The following is an 18,812-nucleotide window of genomic DNA, read 5'->3' on the forward strand; positions in this document are numbered from 1 at the left end:
AAGTGATCTGTTTGAAGATGAAGATGAAGATCATCAGGCTGTTTTTCTGTGGTTTAGGAAGAACAGACGTCTCACTCTGTTGTTTTTCTCTTCACTTTATTCATGCAACTCTCACCACAGGAACAACGGTTACCATGGAAACCCACCCCATGCTCCTCCACGTGGGTGAGTGCGTGGTCACCGTGCACGCAGGACTTTTTTTTTTCTTTTTCTTCAGTTCAAGGTTTCAATGCATCTGAGAGGACGGAGACACGACCAGAAACGGATCAGAACGCAGCCGCCATGTTGGTGAACCCGCCAGCTAACTCCACCATCAAGAGATGTCGGTTCCATTCCGATGCAGTGGACAAGCTAACTGGAAACTGAGTTGGGCTAAACTCTAATAGATAACCTGAGTTAATTCTACCAATGCTAACACAGTTAACCCGCGCTAAGCCGAGCTAACCCGCTAGAGTGGAATTAGTCTAGATGTGAGAAAAAGACGACGTGACCTTCAGTGACCTTTTCCTCCTCTGTTATTCGGCCTTCGTCTTCAGAGTTAGACACTAACATGGCTGCTGTGAGCTGCACAAACACCAAAAACCACAATCTATGAACGACAACACCCGCTGACGGTACCAAAGATGGACGTTGTCACGGCGACCAAAGAACTGAGGACCAATCCGCCGTTTCAGTTCAGAGTCTTTTGACTCTTCAGAGGCTCATTTTTGCTGGGGAGGCCAAAGGGTTAATACTAGTGTGTGTGTGTGTGTGGGGGGGGTCACAGCTTAGTGAAGCCGACTGTAAAGAGATTCAAAACAGAAACAGATGCCGAATGTGTTGCTTTGGTTTAAACAACACCCAGCTCAACAATTATACATTTAAAACCATAATTTTTATCAAAATGTTTAAAAAAAATCTACAACATTTTAGTTTAGAGAGATTCTAAATTATTTCTGCAAAGCGGAGTGCAAAGAGAAACTCCATGAGCTCCACACAATAGTGGGTGTTACGCATTTGCAAACGTGAAAGTTAGCCGCTTCTCTTTTCTCTTTAAATTTCAGTTGAAATTTACATTTAAGGCAAATCAAAAGTCATCCGCTAACATTTATCCATATCTGCCGCATTATGAATTTACATAGGAAGCCACGCCCCCTCCTTAACCTTTAGACACGCTAGTTCAGCTTAAACACGCCACAGTCAAATGGTCACGCCACTGTTTTCAGTAACTACATGGTGCAACTAGTGGTCATGTGGGGAACTGCACCTCCAGGCGGCGTCTTCTTCGCCACACCCATCTTTGATACAGTGACGCTAACGACGACGCTAACACTGTTTCTTTATACAAGCAGGATACAAAAAGTGTAAAAAATACAAAATGATCATGAATACTTTACAAATCATTGAAAAACTAAAAGTCTCGGCCTGGCGGTGGGATGGTGCTGTGACATCACAGGGCGGATCCCGTCGCTGGAGGCTGTGTTGGTGGTTACCGCCTGATTTCAGTCATAGACGGTTAAGGATGCCAAACAGCGCCCCCAGTGTGTCGGAATCAGTTAGTGCACTTTAAACCGAATCACCGTGTCAGTAAAAGTGAAAGCCCTTCACCGCGTTGGCCAGCACACCACTGAGGATGTGCAGTGACCCGCAGCATGTTAGCATGATAAGAGCAGACGGCAGCTTGATGTAGCACACCTCTGGGGGCGGAGTCAAACCGCTGCATAAGAGGCTTTGATAGGTCCGTCTATCTGTTAGCACCATTCACCGTCAGAGGACATAAGGTCTAAGGACGATCGAATCGGAGTGAAATTCAGCAGAATTCTGGAACTAAGAGCACATTTGATCTAAAAACAGCTGAAAATATCCAGAAAAAAAACAGCAGCAGTTCAAAAGTACCCAGTAAAGCCAGTATGGGGGGTGTACTGGTGCTACACGACCGGCCTACAGCTCTGCTACTGTTAGAGAATCTAAGGAAGTGAAGACTATGGTCTGTAGAGATTAGCAGGTGAAGAAGGATGAAGCTTCAGGGTCAGACGTTGATGCATTCCAGAAAACATTCATAACATTCAGAGTCAACCTTTAAAAGAAAGGGTTCTACCATGAACACCAACAGAACCTTCGGATCAGCACATCTCCGTTCAGAAGCTGAGTTTGTGCTTGTCTGCTATGAAACGACATGATGGGAGCGTATCAAAGGCAAATGGTTGACGTGGCAACAACGGGAGGGAGGAGGGTGAAAGTCGTGGAATTCTGGTCCGGCACAAACCGCAGTTACTCATCAATTGATCAATTTTCAAACGGTACGTCACTGTCCAATCCGAGTTTTCTGCCATGTCCATGGCCATGCGTTTTGTAGGAGGAGCCTGAAAACGCTCTTAAAGACCTGCGCAGCGACACGTGAGTTTTAAATATACGCGCGTTTACTTCGGTATTTCAATGGAAGTGGAACGCGCCTTGCAGAGCTCGGCGTGAACATCGCGTGATGACATTAGAATAAAAGAACCAGACGCAAGAACACTAGAATTGCTGTGTTCGTGGGTTTGAATCTGTACGGATGTTCCTACAGCCGGACATCGTAAATCTCTAAGGGGTTCTTCTGGTTCTGTATGTTTGGCTCCACACAGTTGTAGATGTTAGTGACCGATGCTGTCCGACTGCAGAACACGTTATCGTTTGGGATTAGAAGCGGGTTTTGAGGGCTCCTTCCCTTCAGATGAGCTGCCGCTTCAGAGAGGGAGCCAGAACTCTCCTGTTAGGAGGTGTCAGCTGGAGGACAGAAACGAGTACAGACCTCTGAAGGATGATGGGAAATTAAGACTAAAGTGAATGAAGGACCAGGATGAAGAACTCGTCGATCAGAAAGTGGTCGTCGGACTGAGACGATTTCGTTTTTCCCATTTTAAGATAATGATGTAATGTTGGATCGTCCTCCAGGGGGCGCCACGATCCTCTGAGCGGAGCGGCGCGGTATGTGGTCGTCAATCTGAGATCCTGGGCATAATCAGAAGAGGAGAACGTGGACGATCAAAGGCAAACGTCACGGCGATGGGTGGATCTAAACCGGCAGACGCCGTACCTGCCAGGGTGAATCCGGACTGGTGGAGGTTTCGGAGGCCTGCCTGGGTCTTAGGACAGGGAGGCCCCCTGCTGGTTGGAGTTGGGGGTACAGATTTCATCATGCTGGTGACATCATGGACTGGACCATCGTAGCTTCCGCGGGGGACGCCGCGGGTCTCCGCCATCTGATGAGGAGGAGAGTGATCACGGAGAAACAGAAGCACCAGCGGATGGGAGGACCCAGCCTGAGGGTTGTCAGCCGTTCTGCCTACAGCGTACCTTACTGCGGGCCTTGATCCTCTTGTAGACGGCGTCAGGGAAAGCCTTTCTTGGAACAAAGCGTCCAGAACCTTCAGTCACGTTCAGCTGACCGTTTTCCAGAACCACGCGTCCGCCGCTGATCACCACTGCCGGAACTCCTCGAAACTCCAAACCCTCCAGGATGTTGACCTCCAGAGTCTGTGGACAGAGATCAGACCAGGAGCAGCTGGAAGGGGACCTCAGATCCGCTCTGCTCTTTAATCAACTGCTGAGATTCTCCACCACTCGGATGTAGAAGACCGTGTGAAACTTTAGTCAAATACACTTGATGTGTGGTCCAAACTGACACACGGAAGCACCAAATGTTGCCCTTTCAACAATTAATGCCCCATGGAGGACGAGGGATGGTTGGAGAGGACCACTTTGTTACCCATGATGAACCGGATCCCAGTGATTATTTTCTCCTAAATGTATTGAATTTCTATTGTCTAACACAAAATAGCGAAAAAAATTCCAAGTGTCTTTTGCTTTAGCTAAGAAAAGTTCGTTGAGGTTTTAAACGTCGGTCCTCACTATTCTTTTGTGCAGCAGACGTCTTACCAGGTTGTGAGTCTTTGCAGAAACGGTTCGCGTCTCCTTCGGGTTCCAGACGACGATATCGGCATCGGATCCTACAGCGATGCGTCCTAAAGGCACAGGACAGACGTCTGAGGACGGCGTTCCACCAAACCCTCACAAGCACGAGTTCACAGAAGTAAAAGCAGAGGCTGCTTCAGTCCACCGGGACCCCCAGCCGGTACCTTTGCGAGGGTACATGTTGAAGAGCTTTGCAGCATTGGTGCTCGTCACGGCCACAAACTCGTTCTCGTCCATTTTCCCAGAAAACTGAAAAGACAAACAGACAGAATGAATGTTCCGTTGTTTTTGTGGCTCTGTCACTGCAGCCTGAAGGCGCTCCGTTCACACCGTCAATGAGGACCTACCACCGCTCTGTCCCAAACCACCGCCATCCTCTCCTCAATGCCGTTGGTTCCTTCAGGGATCAGGGTGAAGTCGTCCTTGCCGACGGCCTTCTGCGCCGTGGAGAAGCTGGCCTGAGCGCTGGAGGTCACCTGGAGGTCTCCGCTGCAAGGCGGACAGCCAGCAGTCAGACTCTGCTGGGAGCGGCTGAAGGAGGCGCAAAGACTCACCAGGCCAGCAGGGAGGTCAGATACTGCGGGGTTGAAGGGTCCGGATTAAGGGGCGGGCTCATGACGAGGGCGGCCGCCGTGGCCCAGTCCTTGGACCAATAATGGGAGCCGTCTGTAGCAAGACTGGCCGTGATTGGCTCCCCGTACACAACCATACCTGTGGACAGGAACCATCATCTTCAGGGGCCTTCTCATTGGGGTAGAAGACGAGGAAGAGAGGGGTGTCACCTTTTTTCCTGGCCTTGGCGATCACGTCGGCGGCGGATTTGCTCATCACCTTGGTGATGTAGAGCGGACAGTTGGCCTGTTTGGCGACAGTGATGGCGCGGTACACGGCCTCAGTCTCCACCTGAAACACACATCAAACACAGCTTTGGCAACGTGAAGACCGCTCCACAACAAGACCGCCCTTCAGGTCTGTACCTCTTCAGGATGAGACAAGGCGTGTCCTTCCGGACCGGTGATACCAAGACTGAGGACTTTCCTCTGCTCCTGAAACATGAGAGGAGCAGATGGAGGAACCAGAGAACGCAAGTCCGCCACCAAAACCGGAGTCCTTGCGTGTCCAAGCCTCTGTTGGATTGGTCAGTCTGCATTACCTCATCAATGATGTCACCGTTTTCCGCATGGACCTGTGCAATGGCACCAAGATCCCGAAGGACCCCGAACGCCTCATAGAGCTGCAAAACAGGAACCAGACGAGATGAAACTCCAGCTACAGCTACAACAAACAGCATGAACACAACCAACCTGAGAGTCGGAGCTCTGGTATTTGTCCTTGTAGGCCATGAAGAAGAGGAAGGAGTTCACACCTGGAACGAAGAGCAGCAGTCAGTACGCTCACCCGGAGCTTCCCGCGGGTTTGAATCCGTTTTTCTGGAGCTGAAGCAGCTTCAAACGTCATGACTCCTCATGACAGACAGTGACAGCAATCAGACGTTTGCTTTGGCGGGAAACTCAATAAAAACAAGGATAAACTCGTCTCTTTGATCTCTGTGTGCACGTCCAGAAAACGAAGTGTGATTTAAAACTGAGTAATCTACCCGGCAACCAGGTCATCAGAGTTAGATGTTCAGAGCTTTTATTTCTCTGTTGATTTCAGGTTTCTTTAAGATTTCTGGACGTTTGACATCAAACTAGAGGTTCTGGACTTTTCCAGTTCAGTTTTCATACTTTCATTTCTACAGGAAATGCAATTTTTCTACTTTTATGGGATGCTGGTGGTATGTAAGGCCTGCGTCCCGTGCATGTGTGTGGCGGGTCGCCCTGCACGGGTTCTGGGTGTTTTTGGGTTGTCTGGGTCTGCAGAGGAGACCGGAGCGGCTGCATCTTCAGGGGGGCACAGCTGCACGTGACCACCTTAAGGGACGTCATGGAGATGGATCGTACCATTGTCGTGTGTGTTTTAAGCGCATCATTAGGTGTGCATAATGATTATGGTAGTTCCACATGTATGACGTACAGGTGATGCTGTGCTACGGCGTCCTTACGCCACGCTGTAGTCGTTTGGGAGGACCGGCTCCCTACTGACCGCATAATGCTGCACGTATAGGGTGTGCAGGTAAGTGGACGTCCACACAAACTACACACTGATTGGCTGCAGCGAGGAGCGTGCACGTGTCACGTGAACAGGACTGACGGCTCCTCGTGCAGTGTGCAGGATTTGAAGGGGTTACATCATGTCAAATCCGTGCGACACGCCTGCGCTTTGACCTGAAGGTGAGAAAGTCGGTTGGGAGGTGATTTTTGGACGGCAGCATTTCTGAGCAGCAGATCCTCGTCTCGTCTGTCATCTTCCTAAAATCAGTGAAACTCTGACTGCAGGCCGTCTGAGCTGGAGTCCGGTTCTGTGCGACAGGAGGGAACCTTTGTCTTTGACCAGCGTCTCCAGCTCCTCGGAGAGCCCGTCGTGCCAGCGGGCGATGTCCAGGTGCAGGGAGAAGTCGCAGCACGCCGTCTGCTCCGCCGTCTCCTTCATCTGATCGAACACAGCCAGTAAGCTGCTTCCCGGCTCCACCAGCACGTGGTCCACTGCGGAGACGAGCGCTGGTCAGCGATCCCGCCGTCACGCGGACGCGTGGCGACGGGCGGATGACCACTCACTGATGGTGGTGGTTCCTCCGGAGAGCGCCGCCCTGGTTCCCTGGTAGAAGCCGTCCACCGGGCTCATCCCCTTCTGCGGGGTGTGCAGGTTGGTGTTGGCGTCGATTCCTCCGGGGATGACCAGCTGACCGTAGGCGTCCACCGTCTTCACGCCAGGCGGGACGATCAGATTCTCCCCGATCTGCCTGCGAGGCACAAAGAGAAGCTCAGACACTCCAGCCGACGCCCCGATGACGGCAGGAGGCCACGCCTACTTGATGGTCCCGTCCTCCACGAAGACGTCGGCGTAGAACGACTGGTCGTCGTTGACGATCTTCCCTCCCTTGATGATCAGACGGTCGCCCTGGAAACAGACGGAGGATTCTGGGTCAATCAGGAGCAGAACCCGCTCAAAGGCTGTGGAGGTGGAGGAGAACCCTGCAGGGTTCTGGTTCTCTGCATCAGCTGCTCTGATGAATGCAGTAGAGGTCCAGTTCAGTGGACCAGAACCAGATGCTCCAAAAACCCAGTTCACGTGAAGTCAAAGAGCTTCTGACCTGCTGAGCAGCAAATGTTTCAACTATAGTCACTTTATCCTGATTTTTTCCCCTGTATCGTGTTTAAGCTCTCGGTACCGCAGTCAGAACCAGGCCTGGTTCTGGTGTTGCTACAGGAGCAGAGGATGCTAGGTTCCTCCAAACTGACACGCCCCAGGACCAGTCTGCAGTTCTGACAGCAGCGGATCCGGATCAGCTGATCCAGAATTATGGTTGCAGGTTTAAAATCAAACACATTGATTATTATCACTGATTAAACTTCAGACCAGTTCTGGAGCGGTTCTGGACGGGTATGTATGAGAACCTCTGAATAAAGTTGGATTCTGTTTTTATTGAATCGGTTTAACCTCCATCTTTGGAACTGGACTAAAACGGGATTCGGTTCGACACCGAAGTCTGACTCAGACACTGAGGTGAAGGTTCGGTTCGGGTACTCTGAAGTTCTGCCGGCTCCACCTGATCCGCGGCTGACCCAGATTCCGCTGACTGAGCGTCCCTGAACGCAGCACGCAGTGGACCGGATCACCCCTGCAGAACCTTCTTTCCCCCTCAGACCCGCGCAGCTGCCGCCCTGCACGGATCGGTTCGGCCCGTTTCCGGCGAGGCGGCAGACGGACGGGCGGAGCTGCAGCATCCCGGCACGCGGCCGCTCCTCCCAGTCCCGGTCCGGTTCGACTTACCGCGGGGCGGGAGCTGCTCTTCTTGGGCGGGAAGGACATCCTGATCGATCTGTATCAGTGGATTGATGCGGTCACGCGCGCGCGATCAGCTATTGTTCCTGTCACCTTTCCACGTCACGCAGCTGAAAACGCGCACGCACTCCACTTCCGGGGTGGAGCTTCAGAATAAAGCTGAGGATGCTGATCCGTGGATGCTGAGGAGGAGAAGCGGAACCTCCCAGGCTGAGGATGAGATGAAGCTCTCGATTCACCGAGCTCCTCCTCTTCCTCCTCCAGAAAAGATCAAATCATGGATTTTATTTTCAAAGGATCCAGGAAATGACCTTTTCCTCCCTATGTGGGAGGAGCTAAGCTCCAGCCCCTCCTTCTCACCTGTGACCTGATGCTTTGGGAGTTCTGAAGCGATCCGGATCAGACCCTCACACCCACCAAACCCCTCCCACCTGCAACCGGACCCGCACCCCCTGAGAGGCCAAGCAGCCAAAACGCTCAGAACCAGAATGTCTCTGGAGGGGGCCTTCCTCACTTCCTCCCCGGAGACCCCTCCTCCTCCTCTTCTTCTCATCCACAGCTGCAGCCGGAGGCGTCGTCCGGACCGAGCCTCTGGTTCTGTTGGTGGTCTCAACCTGTTCCTTCCTTCAGAGGAGGAGTCAACGTTTCTGAAGACCCCCCACCACCCTGAAGGCCCCCACGGCCCCAAAGGCCCCGCCTCCTCCAAACACTCTGCATCGCATGTCACCGAATAAGGGATGAGACAGAGCCGCCCCTCATGGTTCTGATCCATGTTTCATTTCCTCTACCGGTCCACCGGTTCAGTCTGGAGCTTCCGGATCTTCTCTGACCTCCTCTGCTCCTCACAGCTCCCCTCCTCTTCCTCCTGCTGACGTCTAACGACGGTTCTTCCAGATTTTGGAAAGAATCAGGTTGAAGCGAGAAGATCGATGAAGATGTGAGGAGTAAAAAGGGGAGGTGGACAGAGAGGAGGAGTTGAAACGACATGAGGGAGAGGACAAAGACGAGGAGGATCCAGCTCCACTCTGGAGATGAAGAGGAGGTGAGGCAGGAGGTGGGAGCTTCTCCTGCCTCACCTGCATGGAGACACACAGTTAGAAAAGCCTCTTACTCCTGCGTCTCTCCTGCCGTGGTTTTCTCGGGCGTGTCCGGAGGGAAACACCACTGTGCCTCCTCCTCCTCCCCCCCCTGCTCCTCGCCCCGCGTCTCCTCCATCGGGGACCTCCGTCCGGCTCCGGGTGGCTCGGCGGCGCTGCGTTTGAGGACTGAACGACTCAAAGTTCAGCGTCTTGTTCTCGAACGCCCCCTCCACGTTGCAGAACATCCCTCCATACTTGATCCGAGGCCGGGGGGAGTCGGAACCGAGCCGGGACAGGAGGGAGGAGCAGTCGTCCTCCTGGCAGAACCTTTTCTCAGACATCCTGAAATGATGGGAGCAGACCAGAAATGATGGCTGGAGACCTCAGGCGGCGAATGAAGGAGGAGGAGGAGGGAAACAAGGACATACAGGGGGGGGTTTAAATGAAGCTGGAGAGGAGGAAGAGGGAGGACCAAACAACCAGAGGAAGAGGCCAGGAGCTGTCACATCCCATCTCTGCTGGAGGCCTCAGACCTCGTTAGAGCTCAGAGGAGGCGACTCCACGGCGTCCAGACATGAAGGATGCCCCGCCCTCCCCGAAAAACAGCTGAGCGGGGGAGTCTACTGCCGCTGACACGGAAAAAAACAGGAGGAACGCGATCCGGAACCGCAGAAACCAACAAGCGTCCCAGAAATGAGACTCACAGGTCAGTGAACATCCCTCCACTCCTGTCAGACCTCCTCAGCGTGAAGAAGGAGAAACCATCTTCACCTTCCTCCCTCCATGCAGGAGGTTCTGGACCGAGGTTCCTGCAGCGTCAACGTTTTTGGGTCAGAGCCCGACTTAGTCTCAGTTCAGAACTTTGAATTTTTTGGTTTACTGTAACCAGGAAGGATTTTCCTGAAGATCCAAGCTTCCTTTTTCTGGAAGTTCTGCTGGTGTCATAAGGTTCTGCTCATGTCAGGAAGTTCTGCTCATGTCAGGAAGTTCTGCTGGTGTCAGAAGGTTCTGCTGGTGTCATAAGGTTCTGCTCATGTCAGAAGGTTCTGCTCATGTCAGGAAGTTCTGCTCATGTCAGAAGGTTCTGCTGGTGTCAGAAGGTTCTGCTGGTGCTGCATTGACTGACTTGACTTCAGCTTCGCTCCCCTGTAGCCTCTATGGCAGGGGTCGGGAACCTTTTTGGCCAAGAGAGCCATAAACGCCACATATTTTGAAATGTAATTTCGAAAGAGCCATACAATAATGTAGTGTCCCTTTCCCACACTGAGGCACGGAGACTTAACCTCTTTTAAGGTTCTTTATTCGGGTTACTGCAGACCGCGACAAACGCCGAACAATTAATTCAGCAACTCCTGAATCTCTCCCGCCGAGACGAGAGCGCGTCTCCCAACTTTATATTCCCCTGCTCCCGCTGCAGCCCTCCCCTTTCCCTTATTCGGCCCATAGCTGAACCCCATTGGTCCAAACTACCTAACAACAGGCTGAGCGACAGAACTGAGAGCCAATCAGCTCTCTGCTTGATGCGGTCAATGAACTCCAGAACTTTTAACGCGGCCCAACAGCCACCCAACTCAGTCCGCGACAATATGTTTAAAACTAAAATACAAGTGAATGTGTGCATTTGATGTAATTTCAACCTTTTTAAAGTACAATAAGTCTGTGGATTCTTTTTAATAACATTGTTATGCTGTTTCTAATAAATGATGAGTATTTCTCGTGGTAGTTTTGCTGATGGTCTAGTCTGGTTTACGTGGTGAGTTTCTGCTTCATGCAGGCGTTGAGACTTTAAACGTGATCTTAGGTTGGTATGAATGTTTTGTAGATGTGAGACAGACTGCTCACATGCGGACCTGGAGCCAAACACACACTCACACGCTGCAGTGAGTGACAGGCAGTGGGTTTTACCTATTTACAATCCCTGCGCGATTCACCTGCTGCCTGTCCCCACAACACCTCAGCCCCACCCTCTGCTTTCTCCCTCACACATCCCGTCCCCGCATCTGCGCGCTCTTTCTCAGAGACGGGAGCGCGCAGTTTTAGGCACGGCAATTCACAGGTTTCCGGGTGGTACAAACTCTGTGAATTAATAGACAATTTTAAACTTATACTAGTGCTGGCGCAGATTTGTCTCTCTAAGCACCGCTACTACTGCGCGCCTCTGCCATCGCATCGCGCACGAGAAGGACTGGTCTAATGAAGAAAAAAAATTTGAATTAAAGATTTGTCTGCGAGCCACATGTGACCATCAAAAGAGCCATATATGGCTCGCGAGCCTTAGGTTCCCGACCCCTGCTCTATGGAGACAAACCTATAAGATCCTCCGTTTCCAGGGGAACCTGAAGGCACCGTGAGCCCAGGTGAAGCTCGTTGGTCTGATGTCAGACTTTAAATTCAGCTGCAGACAGACAGGAAGTTCTGCTCAAAGCTCCTTCACTCAGGCTGCTCTGAAGATGCTGCTCCACGGGGCTTTCAGGTGACTAGTTGGCTTTTATTTTGGTAGGATGTGCTTTTATTTTAGTGTTTGATGTTTCTTTGTGGAACCAGGATCTTGGTCGTCTTCGTGCTCTTCAGCTGTGCTGGGAGTTCTCTGAGGAAAGGTGAGTTTTGTTTTTTCCTGCAGCGTTTCTCTCTTGCTGCTTAAATGTGCTTCAGTATCAGAAGGTCATTCCAGGTCAGCGCGGTTCAGCTCCACTCTACGACCCGCGGCCCGGCTACTCTGGCGGGGATCCTGGTTCTGTTGGGTCCAGCTCCATGAGTGCTGGTGGAAAGTCTCCTGATGGCAGCGGGCGGGACGCTGAGGCCGGCCGCATCATCGCCAACGCGTGGCGTCTCCGTCCCGGCCGCCCCTTCCCACGCTTGGCCTGGACCTCTGCCCACGTGCCTCTGGGCATGGTGGGGGAGCGCCCCCTCTACCCTTCGTCCTATGTGGCCAAGTCCAACAACGGCTACCAGCGTGCGAGGGACTCCAGCTCCGACGCCAAATACTCCCAGGATACCTTTGGGCACATTCCTCTGCCTGCGCCTCATGAGCGTCCTGGATTCAAGGACCGCAAGATTTAAGGTCAAAGGTCAAAGGACCCGGAGGAGCAAACGAGCGCTGCAGGATCGGGATTTGGGGATCAGTGAATCTGAGACAAGTTTCAGTTGTGTCCTGCTGCGGTTCATCTCAGGTAGACTCTGGAGTGCGTTCAGCTGTTTCTCCTTCAACTCCTTTTGCTGCTCTGTGATTTGTCAGCCCGGTGGATCAATAAAGTTTGATTCAAACATCGTTGGTGTGAATCCTGTGTTTCTATCATGTAAATGCGGTTTGTGCCTCTGAGCAGAAACCAGATGCTGAAGCAGTGGAATTCTAACCATCAACCACTTTGACAGCAGAGGAAAGTTTCACCTTCAGTTATCTGAGGTGAACATCTAAACCTACATAACCTCACCTTGGTGGGGGTCATCAGCATGGTGGGGGTCTTCAACGCTAAAGGAAACCTTTTGTTCAGTTTCTTAAATGCAGTGAGCTGCGAACGACTCCTGTCTTTGTAGCCTCTAATGTATTAGATTTCAAATGTTTACAGTAATTTAGTGTTATCCATATAGACTCATTTCATTTTACAGCAGCACTTCAAAGTTCCTTTAAAAATAAAATACATACTGTATTGAGTAAAATCATCCAGCTGCAGCAGATTTACTCACATTAACCCCTAGTGCTATCTTAGATGACCCCCCCCCCTTACATTGCCGTGTTCTCCCTATGATAAAGGTGGAAAGATTTCATGTAATCCATGGACACCAGTGAAGATCACAAATCATTGAAGAAAAAAGGTTCAGAGCTCTGTCTAGTGGGTCTGGATGACCCAACTCCCAATGTCAAAGTGCCTAGGATAGCACAAGGGATACAAAGCAAAAGAAACCTGACTTTTCTATTTTTAGTACGCCATCTTTTTTTAAAATCTAAATACTTGACTTTTCCCTCTGAACAGCAACTACACACTGTTGTGCAGCAAAACCTGAGAATATATATATTAAGCTTTGACTGTAAATGAAGACTTTTACCATAAGTTTCTGTTATCTAAATGAGAACTTTACAACTAACCAAACACAAAGCCGTCTTTCCCTGAACATTTTCCTCAAAGCCAAAGGGCCACAATGGAGGACGAGGAGCCACCAGCGGCCCCGGAGCCTCAGGTTGATGCTCCACTCTTTATGTTTTGGTTTTCTTCATTTTAAAGCTGCTGGAACTGAAGAACGTTTGCATTGTTCAGCTTAGTGTTCAGGAACAAATCAGACGGCTGCATCCTCTTTCCTCTGGGATTTCTGAACATTCCTGATGAAAACTCAAACCTCAGATGTGTTTTAGTTCGATTCCTCGTCTCTTAGCGACAGAATCCTTTTGACCGTAAACAGACTCTGGTAACAGTTGAACTTTCGAGCTGAAGCTGAGAAAAAACCTGATAGTCTTTATCCGGCATGACGGAAACCCGCTTTGACGCCTCCTACCCCATGGACGACCACGCCTTAGAGCGCTTCTACCAGCTTTTTGTGGAAAACGTGAGAACGGAGCGCCTGCACTTCCTGTGGCTGCCGGCTGACATGACTGTGTCTTTTGGACCCAGACGGTTCTGTGGGTTTGGTGGTCGGACATCCAAACTGAGGCCTGTAGAGTCTGAGATGCTCCCACTGAGGAGCCCAGAAGGTCCTTTGTGGTTGGAGTGTTGCTGGTTGTGAGTCTGCGTGAGCAGGGGGAGGCTCTGACGGGCTTGTGCTTCTGGTTCTGATCCGTCTTCTGGACTCAGAGGTTCTGTGGAGGCTGCAGACAGAAGCTCTGGAGAGGATGTTGCTAAAGAGTCCGTGGAGCGGTCTCACTCACAGATCTGTGTCTGCAGGCCGGTCCAAAGGTGAAGGAGGAAGAGGAGAAAGAGGAGGAGCGCCGCGAAGGTCAGCCGCAGGTCCCGGGTCAGAACAAAACGGGTGAGCATCAGTGAAGCCGGTTCCTCAAAGATCCAGAACATCTGGTTCTGTAGCTGAACGTTCCTGCTTGATGAAGCAAATCTCAGATATAAAGATCATGGAGCAAACGCTAAATTCACTTCTGTTAATTATACATTTAAATGTTTGGAATAATTTCCCTTTAATGGAGGAAACTTTGGAAAAATCTGACTCTATAAGGCATTTAAGGAGATATTTGAGTGAGAAAACGTCATTTCAGAAACAGACTCTGAGGATTTGAAAGAAAAAGGTTGTGATAAATGTGTTGCTGTTAGTTTCTACACAGATGGAAAAAATCTGCTGCATGTGCGTCTGTTTTGAATGGTTTTAATATTTCCTGTCCGTTTTCTTCATGAAGACACGCTCTTACTTTGAAAGGACGCTGCTTTGAAAACCACCTGGTGAAAAAGTCATGTGACCGTCTGCGTGACATGAAGGCAGTATTTTGGTGGATGTCTTTATGATTCTTCCTCCTGGGGGGGTCAGTGGGACGTTTCCTGTCTCTGTGTGTTGGGGGGTGGGGGGGGGGGGGTGATGAAGACATTTCTTCATCTTTCATTGATGGTTGCATGAAGGCGTCAGCAGTCAAACCCAACCTGCGTCTTCACTTCTTTGTGTTTTTAAGGAGGCTGCAACCCCCACCGCCCACCCAATCCTGAAAGGGGGCCGCGCCCGGCCGGGATGACCTCTGATTCGCCTGGAAACAACAGCTCCGACGAGCTGCCCCCCCTCCAGATAAAGTGGGTCAGCATGTCCTGCAGCTCGGCTGCCACTCTGCCCTGACGCGGTTCTGTTCTGCAGGAACGTGGTGTCGGTGGTGGATCTGGGCTGCAGACTGGACCTGGGAGCCATTGGTAAAGCCTTGTGGAACACCCAGTACAACCCTAAGGTACCAGAACCCACCGCCGGCCTGCTGGCCCGCCCTCCAGGCCCCGCCCTCCAGGCCCCGCCCTCAACTCGTTGTTGTGCTTCAGACCTACACAGGCCTCATCATGCGGATCCGGAAACCCAGAACCACCGCCAACATTTACAGTACGGGGAAGATGATCTGCACCGCAGCCTGCAGGTGTGTGCCGGTCCAGTTCCAGAACTGTGGACATCACCGCAGGAAGTCTCATCTTTTTCCCCCCACACAGCATCGAGGAGTCCCGCCAAGCGGCGAGGAGACACGCCCGGATCCTGCAGAAGGCCGGGTTCCCCGTCCGCTTCCTGAACTTCCGTGTCATCAACTGCGTCTGCATGGTCAAAACTTTCTGCCTGAACCTGGAAGGGCTGACCCGGTCCAACCCGCAGGGCTTCAGGTCTGACTTCACCCCCTCCAGCGGCGCCACAGCTTTCAAAGAACCCGGCTCCTCACACCCTCAGGTTCTGCAGAACCTGAGGGTGTGAGGAGGTTCTTTTCTCATAGCAACAAAATAATGTATCAGATAGGCACCAGTTTGTTCATGGACCGTCCTCTCACTGCACTCCAGTTAGCTACGGAGTCCCACAGGGCCCAGTTCCAGGACCCATGCTGTTTATAATTGACATGCTGCCCCGGCTGAGGTGAGCTCTGATTCACCTGGAAACACACCATCCCATAGTAAGGTGGGTCCGCATGCCCTGCAGCGCGGCTGCCTCTTCTGGAGGTCAAAGGTCAACAAAACGTCGTTGTGGAGTTAAGCTGGTGGAACGTTTGTGAAATTTAGTGAAAGTCGCTCAAATTTTGTTCTCACAAACTTTTGTGTGAAAACGTAAAAATCAACACGTTTCACACTTTGACTTGCCGTAGGTCATCCCATAATAGTTTCAAAACTTCCTCTGGACACGCGTGTTTTGGCGTCTTAGTGGATTTACGCTGTGATGTCATCACGGTTTGTGTGGATGTTGGCGTGTTTGTTACGCTCCACAGGTCCGTGGGTCCAGCAGGGCTGCGGGTCAGAACTGTTCTGGACTCCGCCCCTCTTCAAACATCTGCCCTCACTGTCGCTCGTTCCTCTGCTTCCTCTCTGATTCGTCTTCTTCTTCCTCAGTTTTGAACCCGAGTTGAATCCTGCGGTTTTCCTCAGGAAGAGTCCTGGCGGCTTTGCCTCCATCCATCGGAATGGGACCGTCATCATAATGGGTAACGGAGCGACGCTCGTCTGCACTGTGGGAATCAAACCTGCAGCCCCTCCACCTAAACACAATTCTAATATTTACACATTTTAGTCAAAGTTTCATCTATTTTTTCCAGTTGTTTTTACCAGAAGTGTAACGATTAATCCATGAATGGATTGATTTTCATCGATCCAACCGGGTGGATCTGTCTGCTAACGGGATCCTATTTACTCTCTAAATAAAATGTATTAATATTATTATTACTTACTAAACAGATAGTTTTAAAGAATATTCTGCTTCTTCAGTGATATAAACCCATCAATCCCATTCATCTGGATGTTCTGAACTTTTCATTGGGATTTCTGAGGGATTGTTCAGTTTTGAAGCTTTCAGCTGCTTTTCTGGATTCATCTCAGATCTTATTGTCCTGACTTTAACAAATCTATGAAAGTCTAACCGCTGTTTTTGTTTCTCTGTTCAGGATTGTCTTCTCCTAAAGCATGCAAAGAACTTCTACAGCTGATGTACCCAGTCCTGAAAGTCTTCCGGCAGGACAAATGGGATCTTTTGAGTCCCACTTAATAAAGTTTTTAGATAAATCATTGACCTTTATTGTTCCAAAGCGGCGTAAACATCGGCCTCATCAAGTAAGAGTTCACCAAAATCTTCTTGAAAGTAAATTCATGCATTTTTGTAATTGTTTTATTTTTATAACTTTAAAATCCATTTAATCGTTTAGGATGAAATTCTTTTTTCTATCTTAAATGTCCTAAATATGAGTTTGACTAAACATAACCTTGTGAAATAACCAGAAACAAAATCATTCTTTGATATTTTGTCAGCAGAAACGACGGATCCGTCAGTAAATGTAAGCATTAAAAAAAAACATATTTATCCAGTAGATATCAAATAATATTAGGTCTAAAAATGTAAACGTTTGAGTTATGGTTCTGGATGGTGTGAGACCATCAACAGACCACTAGAGGGCAGCAGGCGGTTGATCAGAACCTAACAATGTGCATTAGGTTCAATTCAGATCCCATTATGGATCCAGATCATCCAGTCTTCCCACGTGACACACATCACATCAACATGAAGGGACTCCAGTTAAAACCAAACATAAACCAAACATTTACAAAGTAAAGTTTGTATTGAAAGAAACACAAGAAGTGTGTTTATCCGGGGATATTAGGACCACTCTGGAAAAGCAACCCATCCATCCGTCATCCATCCATCCATCCATCCATCCATCCATCCATCCATCATACATCCATCCATCCGTCATCCATCCATCCGTCATCCATCCATCTTTCCATCCATTCATCTGAACATCCATCCATCCATCCGTCATCCATCCATCCATCCATCCATCCATCCATCCATCCATCCATCATACATCCATCCATCCGTCATCCATCCATCCGTCATCCATCCATCTTTCCATCCATTCATCTGAACATCCATCCATCCATCCGTCATCCATCCATCCATCTTTCCATCCGTCATCCATCCATCCATCCGTCATCCATCCATCCATCCATCCATCCGTCATCCATCCATCCATCCGTCATCCATCCATCCATCCGTCCATCCATCCATCCATGCTTCCATCCATCCATCCATCCATCCATCATCCATCCATCCATCCGTCATCCATCCATCCACCCATCCATCCATTCATCTGAACATCCATCCATCATCCATCCATAATCCATCCATCCATCTTTCATCCATCCATCCATCCATCCATCCGTCATCCATCCATCCATCCGTCATCCATCCATCCATCCGTCCATCCATCCATCCATGCTTCCATCCATCCATCCATCCATCCATCATCCATCCATCCATCCATCCGTCATCCATCCATCCATCCATCCATCCGTCATCCATCATCCATCCATCCATCCATCCGTCATCCATCCATCCATCCATCCATCCATCCATCCATCATACATCCATCCATCCGTCATCCATCCATCCGTCATCCATCCATCCATCTTTCCATCCATTCATCTGAACATCCATCCATCCATCCGTCATCCATCCATCCATCCATCCATCTTTCCATCCGTCATCCATCCATCCATCCGTCATCCATCCATCCATCCATCCATCCGTCCATCCATCCATCCATGCTTCCATCCATCCATCCATCATCCATCCATCCATCCGTCATCCATCCATCCACCCATCCATCTATTCATCTGAACATCCATCCATCATCCATCCATAATCCATCCATCCATCTTTCATCCATCCATCCATCCATCCATCCGTCATCCATCCATCCATCCGTCCATCCATCCATCCATGCTTCCATCCATCCATCCATCCATCCATCATCCATCCATCCATCCGTCATCCATCCATCCATCCATCCATCCGTCATCCATCCATCCATCCGTCATCCATCCATCCATCCGTCCATCCATCCATCCATGCTTCCATCCATCCATCCATCCATCCATCATCCATCCATCCATCCGTCATCCATCCATCCATCCATCCATCCATCATACATCCATCCATCCGTCATCCATCCATCCGTCATCCATCCATCCATCTTTCCATCCATTCATCTGAACATCCATCCATCCATCCGTCATCCATCCATCCATCCATCCATCTTTCCATCCGTCATCCATCCATCCATCCGTCATCCATCCATCCATCCATCCATCCGTCATCCATCCATCCATCCGTCATCCATCCATCCATCCGTCCATCCATCCATCCATGCTTCCATCCATCCATCCATCCATCCGTCATCCATCCATCCACCCATCCATCCATTCATCTGAACATCCATCCATCATCCATCCATAATCCATCCATCCATCTTTCATCCATCCATCC

The 18,812-nt window shown here is 50.2% G+C and overlaps 3 protein-coding genes across 5 annotated transcripts; 2 read left to right on the forward strand and 1 right to left on the reverse strand.

The window, feature by feature from the left end:
- Positions 1-79: 79 nt before the first annotated feature.
- Positions 80-9,347, reverse strand: dpysl4 (dihydropyrimidinase like 4). 2 transcript variants are annotated; one of them, XM_020701975.2, is made up of 15 exons: positions 8,930-9,347; positions 6,845-6,933; positions 6,591-6,775; positions 6,354-6,518; positions 5,238-5,299; positions 5,087-5,167; positions 4,911-4,979; positions 4,716-4,836; positions 4,488-4,644; positions 4,281-4,422; positions 4,098-4,182; positions 3,898-3,983; positions 3,316-3,495; positions 3,056-3,221; positions 80-2,970 (listed from the first exon to the last, which is right to left on the reverse strand). In XM_020701975.2, exons 1-15 carry the CDS (start codon positions 9,236-9,238, stop codon positions 2,879-2,881), a joined length of 1,989 nt encoding a protein of 662 aa, XP_020557634.1. In that variant the 5' UTR covers positions 9,239-9,347; the 3' UTR covers positions 80-2,878. The 2 variants fall into 2 exon arrangements, with proteins under 2 accessions (XP_020557634.1, XP_023805058.1); XM_023949290.2 differs by lacking the exon at positions 8,930-9,347 and adding an exon at positions 7,807-8,097.
- Positions 9,348-11,215: 1,868 nt separating this feature from the next.
- Positions 11,216-12,165, forward strand: LOC101156480 (uncharacterized). The gene is made up of 3 exons (XM_004086791.5): positions 11,216-11,370; positions 11,442-11,494; positions 11,569-12,165. Exons 1-3 carry the CDS (start codon positions 11,273-11,275, stop codon positions 11,955-11,957), a joined length of 540 nt encoding a protein of 179 aa, XP_004086839.1. The 5' UTR covers positions 11,216-11,272; the 3' UTR covers positions 11,958-12,165.
- Positions 12,166-13,269: 1,104 nt separating this feature from the next.
- Positions 13,270-16,552, forward strand: LOC101174576 (uncharacterized). 2 transcript variants are annotated; one of them, XM_078937167.1, is made up of 9 exons: positions 13,270-13,436; positions 13,772-13,856; positions 14,500-14,614; positions 14,676-14,763; positions 14,849-14,940; positions 15,011-15,175; positions 15,306-15,419; positions 15,887-15,978; positions 16,435-16,552. In XM_078937167.1, the coding sequence occupies exons 1-9, from the start codon at positions 13,356-13,358 to the stop codon at positions 16,533-16,535; spliced, it is 933 nt and encodes a 310-aa protein (XP_078793293.1). In that variant the 5' UTR covers positions 13,270-13,355; the 3' UTR covers positions 16,536-16,552. The 2 variants fall into 2 exon arrangements, with proteins under 2 accessions (XP_078793293.1, XP_011471773.3); XM_011473471.4 differs by lacking the exon at positions 15,306-15,419 and having other exon boundaries at positions 13,271-13,436.
- Positions 16,553-18,812: the final 2,260 nt, after the last annotated feature.

This window comes from Oryzias latipes, chromosome 19 (assembly GCF_053564925.1).
Source record: "Oryzias latipes strain Hd-rR chromosome 19, Olatipes_Hd-rR_3.1".
Lineage (NCBI taxonomy): Eukaryota > Metazoa > Chordata > Actinopteri > Beloniformes > Adrianichthyidae > Oryzias > Oryzias latipes.

Bases quoted from the DNA above. Each gene is read 5' to 3' on its own strand.
- dpysl4 (XM_020701975.2), bottom strand. From the start codon at position 9,238: ATGTCTGAGAAAAGGTTCTGCCAGGAGGACGACTGCTCCTCCCTCCTG. The intron at 4,423-4,487 runs GTGAGTCTTTGC...TCCGCCTTGCAG, and splicing joins CTGACCTCCCTGCTGGCCTG to CGGAGACCTCCAGGTGACCT. The intron at 3,222-3,315 runs GTACGCTGTAGG...CCTCCTCATCAG, and splicing joins GGATCAAGGCCCGCAGTAAG to ATGGCGGAGACCCGCGGCGT.
- LOC101174576 (XM_078937167.1), top strand. From the start codon at position 13,356: ATGACGGAAACCCGCTTTGACGCCTCCTACCCCATGGACGACCACGCC. The intron at 13,857-14,499 runs GTGAGCATCAGT...TGTGTTTTTAAG, and splicing joins CCCGGGTCAGAACAAAACGG to GAGGCTGCAACCCCCACCGC. The intron at 15,176-15,305 runs GTCTGACTTCAC...TGTATCAGATAG, and splicing joins TCCAACCCGCAGGGCTTCAG to GCACCAGTTTGTTCATGGAC.
- LOC101156480 (XM_004086791.5), top strand. From the start codon at position 11,273: ATGTCAGACTTTAAATTCAGCTGCAGACAGACAGGAAGTTCTGCTCAA. The intron at 11,371-11,441 runs GTGACTAGTTGG...TTGTGGAACCAG, and splicing joins CTGCTCCACGGGGCTTTCAG to GATCTTGGTCGTCTTCGTGC. The intron at 11,495-11,568 runs GTGAGTTTTGTT...AGGTCATTCCAG, and splicing joins TGGGAGTTCTCTGAGGAAAG to GTCAGCGCGGTTCAGCTCCA.